This window comes from Aspergillus affinis (genome assembly GCF_023601865.1).
Source record: "Aspergillus affinis strain CMG 70 chromosome Unknown NODE_77_length_175834_cov_85_933294, whole genome shotgun sequence".
NCBI classification, from domain to species: Eukaryota; Fungi; Ascomycota; class Eurotiomycetes; order Eurotiales; family Aspergillaceae; genus Aspergillus; species Aspergillus affinis.
In genome coordinates this window covers 49,572-64,216 of record NW_026515858.1, presented here as the reverse complement: position 1 = coordinate 64,216, position 14,645 = coordinate 49,572, and the positions used below count along the sequence as shown (strand labels likewise).

At 53.3% G+C, this 14,645-nt stretch overlaps 4 protein-coding genes across 4 annotated transcripts; 2 read left to right on the top strand and 2 right to left on the bottom strand.

Annotated features, from left to right (window-relative positions):
- Nucleotides 1-859: 859 nt before the first annotated feature.
- Nucleotides 860-2,905, top strand: KD926_010120 (U4/U6-U5 snRNP complex subunit SNU66; the record flags this gene model as incomplete). Its single annotated transcript, XM_053102632.1, has 1 exon — nt 860-2,905. The coding sequence occupies one exon, from the start codon at nt 860-862 to the stop codon at nt 2,903-2,905; it is 2,046 nt and encodes a 681-aa protein (XP_052953887.1).
- A 1,805-nt stretch (nt 2,906-4,710) lies between these two features.
- On the top strand, nt 4,711-6,345 carry KD926_010119 (putative aspartate aminotransferase; the record flags this gene model as incomplete). Its single annotated transcript, XM_053102631.1, has 6 exons — nt 4,711-4,830; nt 4,892-4,970; nt 5,096-5,736; nt 5,794-6,081; nt 6,131-6,190; nt 6,244-6,345. 6 exons carry the CDS (start codon nt 4,711-4,713, stop codon nt 6,343-6,345), a joined length of 1,290 nt encoding a protein of 429 aa, XP_052953886.1.
- Nucleotides 6,346-6,751: 406 nt separating this feature from the next.
- Nucleotides 6,752-8,607, bottom strand: KD926_010118 (NAD(P)-binding protein; the record flags this gene model as incomplete). Its single annotated transcript, XM_053102630.1, has 5 exons — nt 6,752-6,838; nt 6,959-7,030; nt 7,260-7,559; nt 7,684-8,276; nt 8,394-8,607. The coding sequence occupies 5 exons, from the start codon at nt 8,605-8,607 to the stop codon at nt 6,752-6,754; spliced, it is 1,266 nt and encodes a 421-aa protein (XP_052953885.1).
- A 371-nt stretch (nt 8,608-8,978) lies between these two features.
- Nucleotides 8,979-14,383, bottom strand: KD926_010117 (uncharacterized protein; the record flags this gene model as incomplete). The annotated part of the gene is made up of 6 exons (XM_053102629.1): nt 8,979-11,036; nt 11,182-12,260; nt 12,338-12,375; nt 13,303-13,922; nt 13,988-14,149; nt 14,225-14,383. The coding sequence occupies 6 exons, from the start codon at nt 14,381-14,383 to the stop codon at nt 8,979-8,981; spliced, it is 4,116 nt and encodes a 1,371-aa protein (XP_052953884.1).
- Nucleotides 14,384-14,645: the final 262 nt, after the last annotated feature.

Below are 14,645 nucleotides of genomic sequence, written 5' to 3'. Positions count from 1 at the left end.
CTCGCGTGGCAGAGTAGCCAAGATTTCAAGATCATCGAACATTTAAGCTTCCTTCCAGCTAGCCTGCACGTCGCAGACGGACTCGACGCTTCAAGTCGTATGAAATACATGAATGTCCTCCGCAGAGCTCATGATATATTTACAATGCACACATGTATTCACAACCACCAAACCCCTACACAATAACTACAAAATCTAGCATTAAAGAAAAAGGAATGTTGGCAAGCCATGGTTATTCTCTAACCTCAGCGACCAACGGTCGATTCGGTGAAGAGAGTAGGAATATGGCGCCGTCGAACATCAGGCCATCCAGCCGAACGTCACCAAAAGCGGGAGCTCAAGACCAGAATGATACCCAACGCCGACATTTAATCTGAGATCTGTCGACCGGAATTAAGCCAGACACCAAGATGAAAAATCAGTGCCCCCGTATAACGTCGAACTGTCCAGTAATCAACCGAAACACAAATCCAGCCGAAGCGTTCATCGTGAACAGGATCGCTGGACACAGATCCGTGAATTTGTTCATGAGAAAGAAAAAAGGAAAAGGAAAGAAATGGGCGGATGGGCGACTGCCTATTTATCGTCGGCGCCAAGGACGCGCTAACGAGTTTTCTGCGCGCTAAACCTTACCGAGGCTGGCTTGGGTTGGTCACTTGGTTACGTAAGGCGTTCTGGTCCTGGCTGTCTGAACTGGTCTGGTCTGGCTTGCTTTGTTCCGGTTTGGTTTGCATGGCTGGGCTTTCCTTATCATCAATCACCTTCACCTTTCATTGTCGACTTGTCTTCCCCCCCACCGCCACCTTCGATCTCTCCTCGATACATCTCTACTTAATTCTTACCCACTAAAGTCGCCACCATGGCCGACGCTCTGTCCATCGAACAGAACAACAAAATCCGGGTGGCCCTGGGATTAAAACCCCTCCCGGTACCCGGCGCCGACGCCGGCCTGGCCTTCCAGGAATCCGACTCCGACGATTCCAGCTCCGCGTCCGGCGATGACGAGCCCGGCAGCACCCTAGAGTCGCGGGAGGCGGCGGCCTCGTCGAACTGGCAGAAGATGCAGGAGGAGGCGGAGGCGAAACGGAAGCGCGAGGAGCGGAACGCCGCGATCAAGAAAGCGCGCGAGCAGGCGCAGAGGGACGCGAAGCTGCAGGGCGCTACGTTGGGCGAGTCGAATGATATGGAGGTGGATACGAAGACGTGGCTGCTGCAGTCGAAGAAGAAGCAGAAGAAGATTGAGAAGGAGCGGGCGCGCAAGTTGGCCGAGGAGCTGGAGGAGCGCGAACGGGCGGCGGATTACTCGGCTGCTGATCTGGCTGGAATCAAGGTTGGACATGGCGTTGGGGATTTCGAAGGCGGCGAGGAACATATTCTGACGCTGAAGGATACGACGGTGGACGAGAACGAAGAGGAGGGCGATGAGTTGGAGAATTTTGAACTGAGGGAGAAAGATAAGACGGCGGAGAAGCTGGAGCTGAAGAAGAAGAAACCGGTCTACGATCCTACCGCGGAGAACACCGGCATTCTGGCACAATACGACGAGGAGATAGATGGGAAGAAGCGCAAGCGGTTCACTCTCGACACGAAGGGCTCGACTGAGGAAGAGCGAGAGGCCAAGCGCCAGGAGGTGTCCGACAAGTTGAAGAAGAATGTTATCAGCCTTGACTTCGCCGCGGAAACGCCGGCGTCGGATTACATGGACGTGAGCGAGATCAAGGTCAAGAAACCCAAGAAGAAGAAGGCCAAGGCCACCAAACAACGAGCTGTCCTGGACGAAGAGGATATATTCCCCGCAGGCGAATCGACAGGGACGCCGAATGGTGCTTCCATGGACATTGACACGAGTAATGGTCAGCCGGTCCCCGCACCCGCCCCCCGGAAACCGACCCGAGAAGATGTCTCGTTCGTAGATGACGATGACCTACAAGCCTCGCTCACGCGTCAGCGACGGGCTGCCTTCAAGAAGCGACAGAAAATGCGTCCCGAAGACCTTGCTCGACAACTGAAAGAAGAGGAATCACAGACCCCGATGGAAGTGGAGACACCTGGAGACAATGAGGAAGAACCTGGACTGATCATTGATGAAACGACCGAATTTGTGTCCAACCTGCAGAAACCTACGCTGCCCGAACGACGCGAACGGGCGACTACGACACCCGGCGAAGAGCCACGGGCTACCACGGAAGAAGAAGCTGTCAAGGAAGAGCCCCAAGACGAGGTGGGCGATGTGGACATGGGGGTATACAACGATATCGAGGACGAGGAAGATCTGAAAGAGCGAATCAAGCGCGACGAATCCCAGGCCAACCAGCAAATCAGTGGTACCGGTCTGGAGGAAGAAGCTACTCTCGATTCCGGCCTGGGCGCGACGCTGTCGATGCTCAAGCAGCGTGGCCTGGTCAAGTCAACCGATGCCGCGGACCACACGTCCCTTGTTCGTGATCGTCAACGCTTCCTGAACGAAAAGACGCGCATGGAGACCGACGCCGAGAAGCGTGCGCGCCAGCAGCGTGAGCGCGACCGAGCCTCCGGCAAATTGGATCGCATGTCGGCTCGCGAGCGAGAAGAGTACGCGCGATGGGAGAACAAGCAGCGTGACCAGCAGGATGCTCGTCACATGGCAGAGGTGTTCAACCGAGAGTACAAGCCCGACGTGCAGCTCAAGTACACGGACGAGTACGGACGCGCGATGAACCAGAAGGAGGCCTTCAAGCACCTGAGTCACCAGTTCCACGGCAAGGGCAGCGGCAAGATGAAGACGGAGAAGCGACTGAAGAAGATCGAGGAAGAGCAGAAGCGTGAGGCAATGAGTGCCTTGGACAGCAGTCAACGCACGGGAATGAACAACGCCATGGGAGAGACGGCGAAAAAGAAACGCCAGGCTGGTGTGCGACTGGGTTAGGAATTGCGACAATAGCGATGCCAGGGCACTGTAGTTTAATGAGCTTGCTTCTCTGTTTTTTCTTTTTTTCTTTTTTACTTACAGCAATGCAGTATACCAATATAAATGAATTTGTGTTGATACCATAAATAGTTATGGATTTACGCTTAGCTAAACTCTGAAGGTGGATCTGCCTAGGTAGACAGCAGATTACTGCCAATTCATGAACCTACTCCAATATACACCGCATTCAACCCTCTACATAGTAGCTGTTCTCCATAATGATTTATATACGACATTAGATATAGAATTGCCGATGACCTGCAACCCTCTCCTTGACAGAGCAGAACACAACAAGAAACTACATAAAAAGAAACACTAGTAACCCAACAACACCGAGGACGTCCAGCTGCAGAGTCAACTTTCCCTGTACCTGCCAGGCTTCGAGCAGCTCAGGTTCGATAGCGAGGCCACGTCGGAACCGCCGGAATAAATGAGTTGGCCGTGAGACTAGATACCTGGACTAGGATAGGAATACCGTGAAGGTCCACGGATACTTACCTTAGTTAAAACGCCACCATCGGTTTACTTGCAAAGTGAGCAGGGGAGGAAGTAGACAAATTTAGTTAACAACGGAGTTACCCTGTTGAGTATGCCGGATAGAACGAATTAGCACACAGCAGTATTAGGGCAACTCCGCACGATCTACGGAGTACACCATAATCAATCAGAGCCATGTGTACACACTACAGCACACTACACAGTGTCAGCGACTCAGCAGGCGGATAAGCCCACAGCCGCGAGTGGCGAGTACGCAAGCCTGTCGATCAGATTAGATCTCTCTGCCGGGCTGATCGAATCCAGTATAGGAATCCGGGCTAGAGTTGCCCACTCCGTACAGCAGTTAAGAGGCCAGAACTCAGGAACAAAAGCTGTCTTGCCGGATTCAACTAGCTGCGTCGTGAGGGGAACACCCTAGCACAGGGTTACAGGGCAAAAATCCCAAGGACGCGCTGTGTGACCGTCATTGCGGGTTACCAGAGGAACAGCGCTGGTGACTTGGCGTGTGGGGAAATTAACCGACCCGAGACGGCGTTGTTGTGAAGTGGTGGTGATCCTGTGGGAAGTGGATTTGGGAGAGAGAGGTTTATAGAGAGATAGGGATGATGTATCTGTAGATGGAATCTAACAATCTGAATTGATATGTTGAAGGGAGCGTCTACAAGGTAATTATGGAAAAGCCGAAGAGGAACTCCAAAAATACCCCAAATCCCGTGAGGGGAATCTGCCTCAGGCCACCCGTGGGGGCGTCTCTGGGCGATGCTCGATCCGTTCACCGAAAACCCCGATGGCACCACTGCAGAGGCTGGCAGGAGATGATATCAGACCAGATGGAGCTGTTAACTGTCATTGTTGTTAGTTGTATACGGAGTACATACCTCAGATTTATTGAGTGTCCTCGAGTACCCAAATAAATCAATCAATCCGTTAACATATTTACAACTATTCAATTGCAGTCAATGCAGAGCTAAATAACGATGTTAGCTATACATAGGGAATAAAATAAAAAACATAAAAACAGAACGTAAGAAACCCGTGATCGACCAATTTAACCGCGACTGCGGAGGCGGCGGCCAATCCGCGTCCGCCGCTTGGGCTCCCCGGAATCTCCCTAGACTTTCGCTTTCTCTCTCGCTCGCCTTTTGACTCAAATCCCCTTCTACTTCTTCTTATTTATCTCCCTGCCCATCCTTATTCTTGTTATTTTCCATCCCCCATCTCTCTCCCTCGCCTTTTGTGCTTACAGGCCTCCTCCTTCCTTCACAATGCTCTCCACCCTCCGAGTCGCCGGCCGCCAGGCTGCTTCGCGTGACGCTAGCATGCGCACCGTCATCGTTGGCGCCAGAAATGCCTCGGCCTGGTCCAAGGTTCCTCAGGGCCCTCCGGTAAGGCGCCATGATCTTGAGAACCTCGTTGTTCGCCGGAAATTGACTCAATGCCGTTTAGGATGCCATTCTGGGTATCACCGAGGCTTTCAAGGCCGACTCCTTCAAGGAGAAGATCAACCTGGGTGTTGGTGCCTACCGTAAGCATCCCTCTGCATTTAAGCATCCAATTCTATCGCCAAAAGATTCAAAATCACCCTTCGCAACGGATCTCAATCAAGAGAGGAAGAAAAAAAAAAACATCAACTAACGTAGGCTTTCGTAGGTGACGACAAGGGCAAGCCCTACGTCCTCCCCTCCGTTCGTGCCGCCGAGGACAAGGTTGTGGCTTCGCGTTTCGACAAGGAATACGCTGGTATCACCGGTATCCCTACCTTCACCAGCGCCGCCGCCGAGCTGGCCTACGGCAAGGACTCCGAGGTCCTCAAGGACAACCGTCTCGTCATCACCCAGACCATCTCCGGTACCGGCGCCCTGAGAATCGGCGGTGCCTTCCTGCAGCGCTTCTACCCTCACGCGAAGAAGGTCTACCTCCCCACCCCCAGCTGGGCCAACCACAACGCTGTCTTCAAGGACGCCGGTCTGGAGGTCGAGAAGTACCGTTACTACAACAAGGACACCATCGGTCTGGACTTTGAGGGTCTGCTGGCTGACATCAAGGCCGCTCCCGAGAACAGCATCATCCTGCTGCACGCTTGCGCCCACAACCCCACCGGTGTCGATCCCACCCAGGACCAATGGCGCCAGATCAGCGACGTCATGAAGCAGAAGGGTCACTTTGCCTTCTTCGACATGGCCTACCAGGGCTTTGCCAGCGGTAACGCCGACCAGGATGCCTTTGCTCCTCGTCACTTCGTCAAGGAGGGTCACAACATTGCTCTATGCCAGAGTTTCGCCAAGAACATGGTACGGTGATCTGATTTTTTATTATTATTGTTTAGTTACATATCTGACAGTTTACAGGGCCTCTACGGAGAGCGTGTCGGTGCTTTCTCCCTCGTCTGTGAGAACGCCGAGGAGAAGAAGCGCGTGGAGTCGCAGATCAAAATTCTCATCCGTCCCTTCTACTCCAACCCTCCCATCCACGGTGCCCGTGTCGCCTCGACCATCATGAACGACGCCGAGCTGAACAAGCAGTGGCTGGGTGAGGTCAAGGGCATGGCCGACCGTATCATCGAGATGCGCGCTCTGCTGCGCAAGAACCTGGAGCAGCTGGGCAGCAAGCACGACTGGTCCCACATCACCAGCCAGGTGAGTTGAGCTGGACATTGCCGACATGACATACACTGACTTTAGATAGATCGGCATGTTCGCCTTCACCGGTCTCAAGCCCGAGCAGATGGAAGCTCTCGCCAAGGAGGTAAGATTTTGATTTCCATCGATTTAAGAAATGACTTACTGACATATCTGCAGCACTCCGTCTACGCCACCAAGGACGGCCGTATCTCCGTCGCCGGTATCACCTCCGGCAACGTCAAGAGACTGGCCGAGTCCATCTTCAAGGTTACTGGTTAAAGGTTAAAAGTTGGAAAGAAAAGCATTTTCTATGATAAATAGATCTTACCGGGCTTGGAGGCCCGATGTACTGATATCCGATGTCTGTTACATTAGCAAATTTTGAAGTTTATATTTTATATTGGTTGACATTTGCTGTGACTTGATTTTAGGATTGTTTCTCTTTTTTTTTATAAACTTACTAGGTTGCATAAATCATCTTGCAGATCTAAAGAGTAGTGCCATTGAAGCAATATCCTCTACTATTCTAACCCCCTTCTATACACCACCAGCCTCCTCCCAAGAACACCGGAAAGAATAGATAACCTCCCAAATACAGCTCAAACACAGGTCCAAAACAGATTCCCTACTCTCTTGTTCGTTCAGGAGACATACATTCCTCTCTTCCAAGGTGATTCGTATCCGATCATATCTGATTCTCATCCCAAATCAGCACCGGCTTGATGATCTCCCCTGTTTCGGTTCCCCGTAAGGCTTTTTCGTAATCTTCGACCTGTACGTGCAATATCTCTTAGCTCGTTTGATCAGGATGTATGTATCAATCTTCCCCGGTATGAACATAACACGACATGTAGATGATGAGGCCATAGATATCGGTATAGATTTAACTCACAGGAACTTTCGTGATCAGACGATCGATAGGGAATCGTCCTTCGTAGTACCATTGGATGAGTTGGGGGATATCCTGTTTGTCATAGGAGTTAGTCAAGATCACTGTATCTTCTCATGGAAAAGAAAAAAAAGAAGGAAGAAAAAAAAAGAGACTCACCACTTCAGGAACCGAGTCCCCCACTAAACATCCTAATACTGACTTTCCGCTCTAGATGATCATGTCCATTAGCAATTCCTTTCTCTTTCCAACCCGCCCTTGACCCCCCAAAGGAAGAATCAGAAAAAGAAAAAGAAGAACTCACATTAATAAACTCCAACCCCTGCACCCCAACAACATACCCCACGGGCGGAACCCCAACCAACACGAAACGCCCTCTCGGCGCCGCAACATCCAGTCCGCGTTCAATGAGCTCCGGCACGCCCGTGGTATCGATGACGACAGAGGGACCCTCGGGACAGATGGCGCGCACGGCATCTTGGAGGTTGAAGCCCGGTGCGCGCGTGTTGAGCACATGCGTGGCCCCGAGTTCTTTGGCGAGTTGGAGGCGCGGGGCGTGTTGGTCTAGGACGATGAGGGTTTGGGGGTGGGATTGAGTGGCGGCCTGTTGTTCATTCGTTAGTTTTTAGTCAGATAGTTGGTAGGTAGGTGGGGGATATCTATATTGCATGGTACAGATAGACAGGACTAGTATGTGCAGATGGAGATGGAGATGGGGATCAAGATACCATAACAGCCCCCATGCCCACCCCTCCTAATCCCATGATCAACACCGTATCCCCACCGGCACTCTTCCCTCCCTCCCCGTTACCATTAACATGACCATTACCATTGACATGACCGTTGAAATCACCACCAGTGACCTTCGCAATCCTCTGCACGGCCCCAACACCAGTGAGATAACTACACCCCATCGGCGCAAACACCGCCAAATCCTCGCTCCGACGCAGCAGACCCCGAAGACTAAGCACACTGGACGCCTTGACGACGGTAAACCTTGCAAAGCTCGACTGACCGAGAAAAGAGCCCCAGATCTCTGGGTCTTGGTCCTGGGCCTGGTGGTGTTTGTTGCCGCAGGAGGCATTAGCTGTGAAGTTTCTCCGCCCGGTATACTTCTCTGCCGCGACGCCGGTGCAGTGCGCCGGATGGCCCTGTCTGCATTGCGTGCAGGACGCGCAGGACGGGAATGAGAGAAGAACTGGGTCGTTGATTTGGAATTTGCTGGTAGTGGTGCTGTTGCTGCTACCGCTACTATTGCTGTTGGTGCTGTTGCTGTCGCTACTGCTGCCAGCCTTGCCGATGGAGCGGATATAGCCAGCTCCTGTTTTGGCGCAAATAGTTCATAAAATGCGAGTTAGCTAGCTATTCAATCCAATATAGGGGAGAGTCTTTTTTTTTTTTTTTTTTTTTTTCTTTTTAAGAAGAAAGAAAGACTAACCCTCATGACCCATAATCTTCGGATACCGAATCCCCAACGTCCCGTCGGGCACACCCGACACAAAGACATCCGTGTGACAGAGCCCCGTCGCGACAATCTCGACGAGCACCTCGTCAGGACCACAGGAGATCGGACATTGGACGTCTTGCAAGGACCAGTTAATGGATCCTGGCGTGGTGGGTTCGTTGGCGACAATGGCTTTGGTGGATTGCATTGTTGACGTTGACGTTGGCGTTGGCGATGATTTGGATGAGTTGAGGTTTATTGATGGGTGAGAGGGGGGCCTGACGAGTGGAAATTAAAGCAAGAAGATTTAGAAGAAATCAAGGCTGTGAACCGGGCTTCAGCTGGGCTGATGATGATTGTGGCGGTGGGCGGCTTATGCTTATGCGTATGCTTATGGGGATTTGGAGCTAAGGATCGGTAGTTGGCGAGGCTGACGATTCAGGGATCGTGCCCTTTGCTTGGTATGCAGATTGATCTAGTATTGAAATATTTGTAGTGCTCTCATCTAGATGAAATCATCGCTCTGGACAATAAGGTATCTCAAAATATGCTGTACGCTCGTAAACATCAAACTCATGCTCATGCTCGTTCTTCCACCCCAAAGACTACCGGGCATTCTCTCTCCCTGAGAGACTCAAGCACCGTATTTCCCTCCCTCTTCTCAATAATCTCGTCCACCGCCCCACCTGCTACCATCAGCAGCTCACTCTTCACAGCCGGTAAGGACAGGCTGAGCTCCTTGTAGCCACGCTGGAGGTTGTAGTTGAGCATCCCGCAGAAGAGGGGGTTCCACTTCATGAATTTGAACATCTCCCTGGGTCTCACTTTGATCTTGGCTTCGGGATGCACCACGGGATCCGAGTCCACCCACCGGTGATCCGAGTCCACCCACCAGTGAATTTCCTTTAGCATAGAATGGAACGCCTGGTAGCTCTTCTTCGGCCACCCTGCAACGGTCAGCGAGGAATGGAATTCAAGTTTCTTCTTGATGCAGGCCTCCATGGACCCGACTGAGACCTGCAGATCTGAAATAGCTCTCGTGACATTGCCTCGCAGAGCGTGATGAATATCCAGGAAGACCTGGGCGGCGAAAACGAGCCAGATGGGGATAATGTGGGTTTTTAACATCAGCCGGAGACCCCGCGTGAACTCGTCTTCAAACGGCTGGGGGGGTACCCGTTGATGGAAAGTGGAGAATCCTGACAGCATGTCCAGCATCACGATCTTGTCTTCCTGGAATTTTTCTCGGGCGCTCTTCTCCGACCTGGCACTCGCCGGGTTAAACATTCCGTAGTCGGGCTTGTACGGAGGGTTGTTCCTGGGCTTGACCAAGGCGTCTTGGTCAAACGACTGCAACAGCATAAAGGCCGGTAACATCATCGAGTCGGCGACGTCGTACATGCGGAAGTTCAGGTCGTCGCCCGGCTGTTCGCGGAAATTCGGCATCTCGCCGTGCAGGGTACATTGCGCTGCATAGATGGCGTTGAGCATTCGCGCCGATCCGCCGTGCTTGTCAAACAGCTTTTGCACCTCCTCCTGCCTTCGCCGGGCGGTGCCAATGGCCGAGTTCGTCAGCAGCGACACGGTGACTAGGTCAAACATTCCCTGCCGGTATCCCAGCCACGACCGAATGATGACCGCCCGAAGGCTGCGGAAATCCTTCTTCAGAAGTTCAAAGCCCAGGTACGCCTCTTCCAGATTCTGCCGGAGTTCGCCTTCGTAGCTCAAATGAATCGCCGTCTCATCCTGCCGTTCGCCCGGCTCCCGGACACTCGACACCTTGGGACACAGGACTTCCCGCACGTGTTTGAGGACGCGAATAAAGTAGTTGTGCTGTTGGACCATGCTCCGCTTGTAGGGGCCATTCGGTATTTTCCCGATGACTTGCTTACCGTGTGCCAGTCGAATGGAGATAGCACGGTCCAGGGCCTCTATGAACGTCGCCGGAACGCTGACGGGGGGATCCGAGGCGGCGATGAAGTCTGCTAGTCTGATGAATTCCCTGTGGCCAATTTTATCGATTTTATTTGTATACACCGACTGCTGCTTCGATGGAGGAGCGGCTCCGCTCACTGGGGGAGATGCAGCGGCAAAGGCCTTTTCATCATGAGCCAGCTTCCTCGCTTCTTTCGAGAGAGCTTGGCTGGTCTGGTTGTTGTCGTCGTTGTTGTTGTCGTTGTTGTCGTTGTTGTCGTCGGTAGAGTTGGCATTAGCCGTCAGAGGGTCAATCTGGTAACCATACGCCCTGGCAGTATTTACCAGCCACGATTCCACGGATTCGGTGGCCAACCTGTACTGGGACAGGCTGCTGGCGAGAGTCATCTTGGATTGAGCAATGCTCATCAGTCTAGTCCCCTGCCGATAAGCCGATAAGGGCGGTGGCCGCGCTAAACCCCGAGAGGAAGGCTGGAGGCCATGGAGCTGCACGCTCCAGACGGTCCTCGTGGGTTTCAGCATCGCGGCAGTTGGACCACTGGGAGGGTTGAAGTGTTGTGTGTGACTGGCAAGGAGGGAGAATTTGCCAACGAGCAGGTCGCAACGTTCAATCGTGGCGCTTATGCGGCTGCTTGCAAGGATAAAGAAGTGCGGGGAAAGCTCCGGCTTCTTAGGTACTCCGGGCTTCCCCTTTTCTACCATCTACCTACTCAGGTGAATGAAAAAGTTAACTTGAGAACCAACAATACCCTACGGCGTACTCTCTTTCAAATCCTACTACTATCTGCAGAATCCCCCAGAAGATCAACATCGGAAAGGCCGTCGAACCACTCATCCCGCCCAGGACGGCCGCCATGACCGCCCATCGGTGCAAGTCCCGCAAGTATCCTGCCAGCAGCGACCCAGTGATGGTACCCAAGCCTAGCACGGTATGGCCCAACCCATACGCCTGGGCCGTGGCGCCACGGGAATCACCGACCTGATCCGTCACCACCAGCCCGATTTCTGTCATCACGGCGGGGATGGCGACGGCGACGACCATCCCCAGGAGGGTCAGAAGTGCGCACAACAGGACCTGATGGGGAATCGTGGCGGCCGTGACGAAGCGCAGACTGACGAGGATGGGCGTCGAGGCGAGGAACAGGCCTGCGACGACGTAGCGACGGGAGGCGGGGAATCGGTCCATCAGGGCGCCGGCGACGGGGCTGAGCAGCTGGGGTACGCTGAGCGGGATAAAGACAAGGCCCTGGCCGAGACGAGTCCAGCCGAAGGTGTCGCTCACGAAGAGCGGCAGGACGGTGTCGAAGGCGGAAAAGAGCACGGAGAGGATGAAGTAGCCGTACAGAGCGACGAGAAGGCGCGGAGAGCAGAGGAAGGTGAATACTGCCGGTCGGGCGAAGCGGGTGCTGGTCAATGGCGATGGCATGGGAGTTAGGGTTGCGACTGGGAGACGGAGCTTGTCGCCTGCGCGCCCTTTGGATCCTACATGCGCATCATCGGGCGCTTCGAGCTCGGATTCGGTGCGAGGTGACGCGCATCCGCCACCCGGTCTCTCCGCAACGGCCAGTCGAAGGACGGCGTCAAGGGCGATGAGAGCGAACGCTACCGCAAAGACGGCATAATAGCCTGCATACTGGTAGAGCAACCCCCCGATCACGGGACCGCCGAATGTCCTCAGACTCGGGACCGTCCCGATGTAGCCCGTCAGACGGCCCAGCTCGTCTTTGGGTGCGACGTCGATCAGCAGGGCCAGACCGGTGGACCAGACCACGACCGTGGGCATACCCTGGAGGATGCGACCGACAATCCAGAGTGCCAACGAGGTGCCGACACAGAGCAGAGCGGTGCCGATTGCCAGAGTGACCAGGCCAACGAGGAAAGGACCTCGTCGGGTCCGCAGGCTATCGGTCACGTAGCCTGCGATGGCTGGATAGGGAGGTCAGCACGTGGCAAGATCGATTCTGGGTGGGATTCAACGCACGCGAAAATGCCACTAGGCTGACTGAGTATAGGGTGAGGAGGATAGTATTCCACCTTTGCACTAGAGGGACGAACGGACGTCAGCTCTACTGGCTAGCAGTGTTGTTGTTTTGGTGGCAAAGCATCCGCAGACCATCTTTGACTCGAATCCCGACTCATTCCTGTAGCGCAGTGGGAGCGACCGGCACGATCTAGTACATCATGGCGTCAAAAAGCATTCAAGGTATATGGTATGGTAGAGGGTCGGCGTGACCCATCAATCCGTAGAGCATGATATCCTAGGCCTCTTTAGCATGGGGGACAGGTTGGAAAATGTAGACCCTGTACCGTAAACACCGAGACCGCGATGACCAGAGTTATCACCCAGATCGATGAGCGGACTTCACCGATCCTTTGCCAGAATGTCGATGCCAAAGCGGTCATTCTGAGAGACCGAGAATAGGGAGAAAAGATAGAATGACCCGCAGTGGTAAGTGATATCGGTTGCTATACCGATAGGCCTCGTTTAATTTTCTTAGAGGTAACTAGAAGAAAGAAAGAAAGCAATTGGCAAAGCAAAGGGAAACAGAGAATCAGATTATAGTAAAGGAACCGGTAGGAAGGATTGAGATTGCCTAGTTTGGCCTGACCTGACCCGACGAATGCAATATTATCTACTATCAAATTGGCTCCTGCATTCGACCTCGCCCCCTTGCGTTGCTAGGCCCTGAGTTCATTCTGAATGGCTGCTAATACGTGAGAGGTTCTGACAATGCCGAGTTTGGGGACCTCGAAAGCATGCATGTTATATTGAATGAACTAGCAAATACGGAGCATGAGATTTTATATGGGTATGGCCAACAGCTAGTATCAAATTCAAACGAACAGGCAAATCCAACTCAATAATTTCGACCTCACTACATGCTTGGATCGACAGACCCCCAACAATCAATAATACACCCGTGCTAGCTGCCGATGATTATAATCCCAGGCCGAGATATCTTCATACCGACAGGGTCTGTCCGCCGACACGAACTCCTCCAACGGAAGCAGCGAAGTATCGCGATTTGGCTTGATGAAATACGCCACGGAGTATCGCTCCAGAAGGACTTGTTCGCCGTCTTGCTCCACTGGCTCTGGGAAATTGACCTGATGCGGCGTCGCTAGCAGCGTATCGTTCGTCATCCGCTGCAGCGAGTCTCCGATGGAGAGAATGAATTCCGCCGGCGCTGAGTCCACGGGCTGAAAGTCGCCGTTGCCGCTACCGTCGGGACCTGAGCGATTCTGAACCGCAAGTCCGCCGCAGCTGTCCTGCCAGAGCATAGTCATCGTGCCCCAGTCGGTGTGCGGCGCGATGCGGGTGACTCGGCGCTGGTGCGGCGAGTCTGCGGCCGGCAATGAAGGGTAGTGTAGCAGGCGGAGCTCGTTCTCGGCGCGGGAATGCGTCTCGGTCAGTCTGGAGGCCGGGAGCCCTAGGGCCTGGGAAAGGGCGAGGAAGAGATCCGTCTCGATGCGCTGGCATCGGCGGAAGAAGTCCTCCACCGTCGCTTGGAAGCCTGGCACGGCGGAGTCTTCGAGCCACATGTTTTCCATGAAGTGGTCGGCCGGGGACCCGAAGTCAAGGGCTTCCTGCGTGTCTAAGGCATTGGTTTTTGTTTCGAAATAAAAGCTAAGTGAAGAAGAGGCTGACGGACCTTCAAATCGGAAATATCCTTGACGACGGTCCCTCCCGACTCGTCTCCCTCGTTGCCTAGATTCTCCTGGCCGAAGAAACTGTACCCACGATTGGGCATAGCCGCGGGAGGATGTTGGATCTTCAATTTCTCGCTCAGAGGCAGGTCGAAGAACTGACGTGACTGAGATGGGCGGCGAGATTAGGGTTAGCGAGAGAGAGAGAGAGAGAGAGAGAGCCAAGAGGTCCAGACACATACATAGTTGAAAACCTCGCTAATCTCGTGAGCAGAGATGTCCGAATTTTGAATCTTTACATATCCACGTTCCTTGATACCTTGCAAAAGCAAGACGCCGAACTGCTGGATTTCCTCGGCCGTGCCTCGACTCAGTGAGAAGTCAAGCGTATCTGATGCCATCCCGGTAGCCAAAAAAAGGACTGAGACTAGTCGGTGGAGCAAATCGAGGGTAGAACGTGACAGTGGGACAAGGGACAGGAACAGGGGGATCCGCTGATATACCTAGGAGGCGGGTCAGCCAGGATGCAGCCATGTCATTCATTCCATATCATAATAGAAAATATAGGATCACGAGATTTACACGAAATCCATGGACATCGTGTGCCAGTGCTGCCCAACTGTACGAATGACCTACGGCAACCACGGTGAGACTTTAAATCGA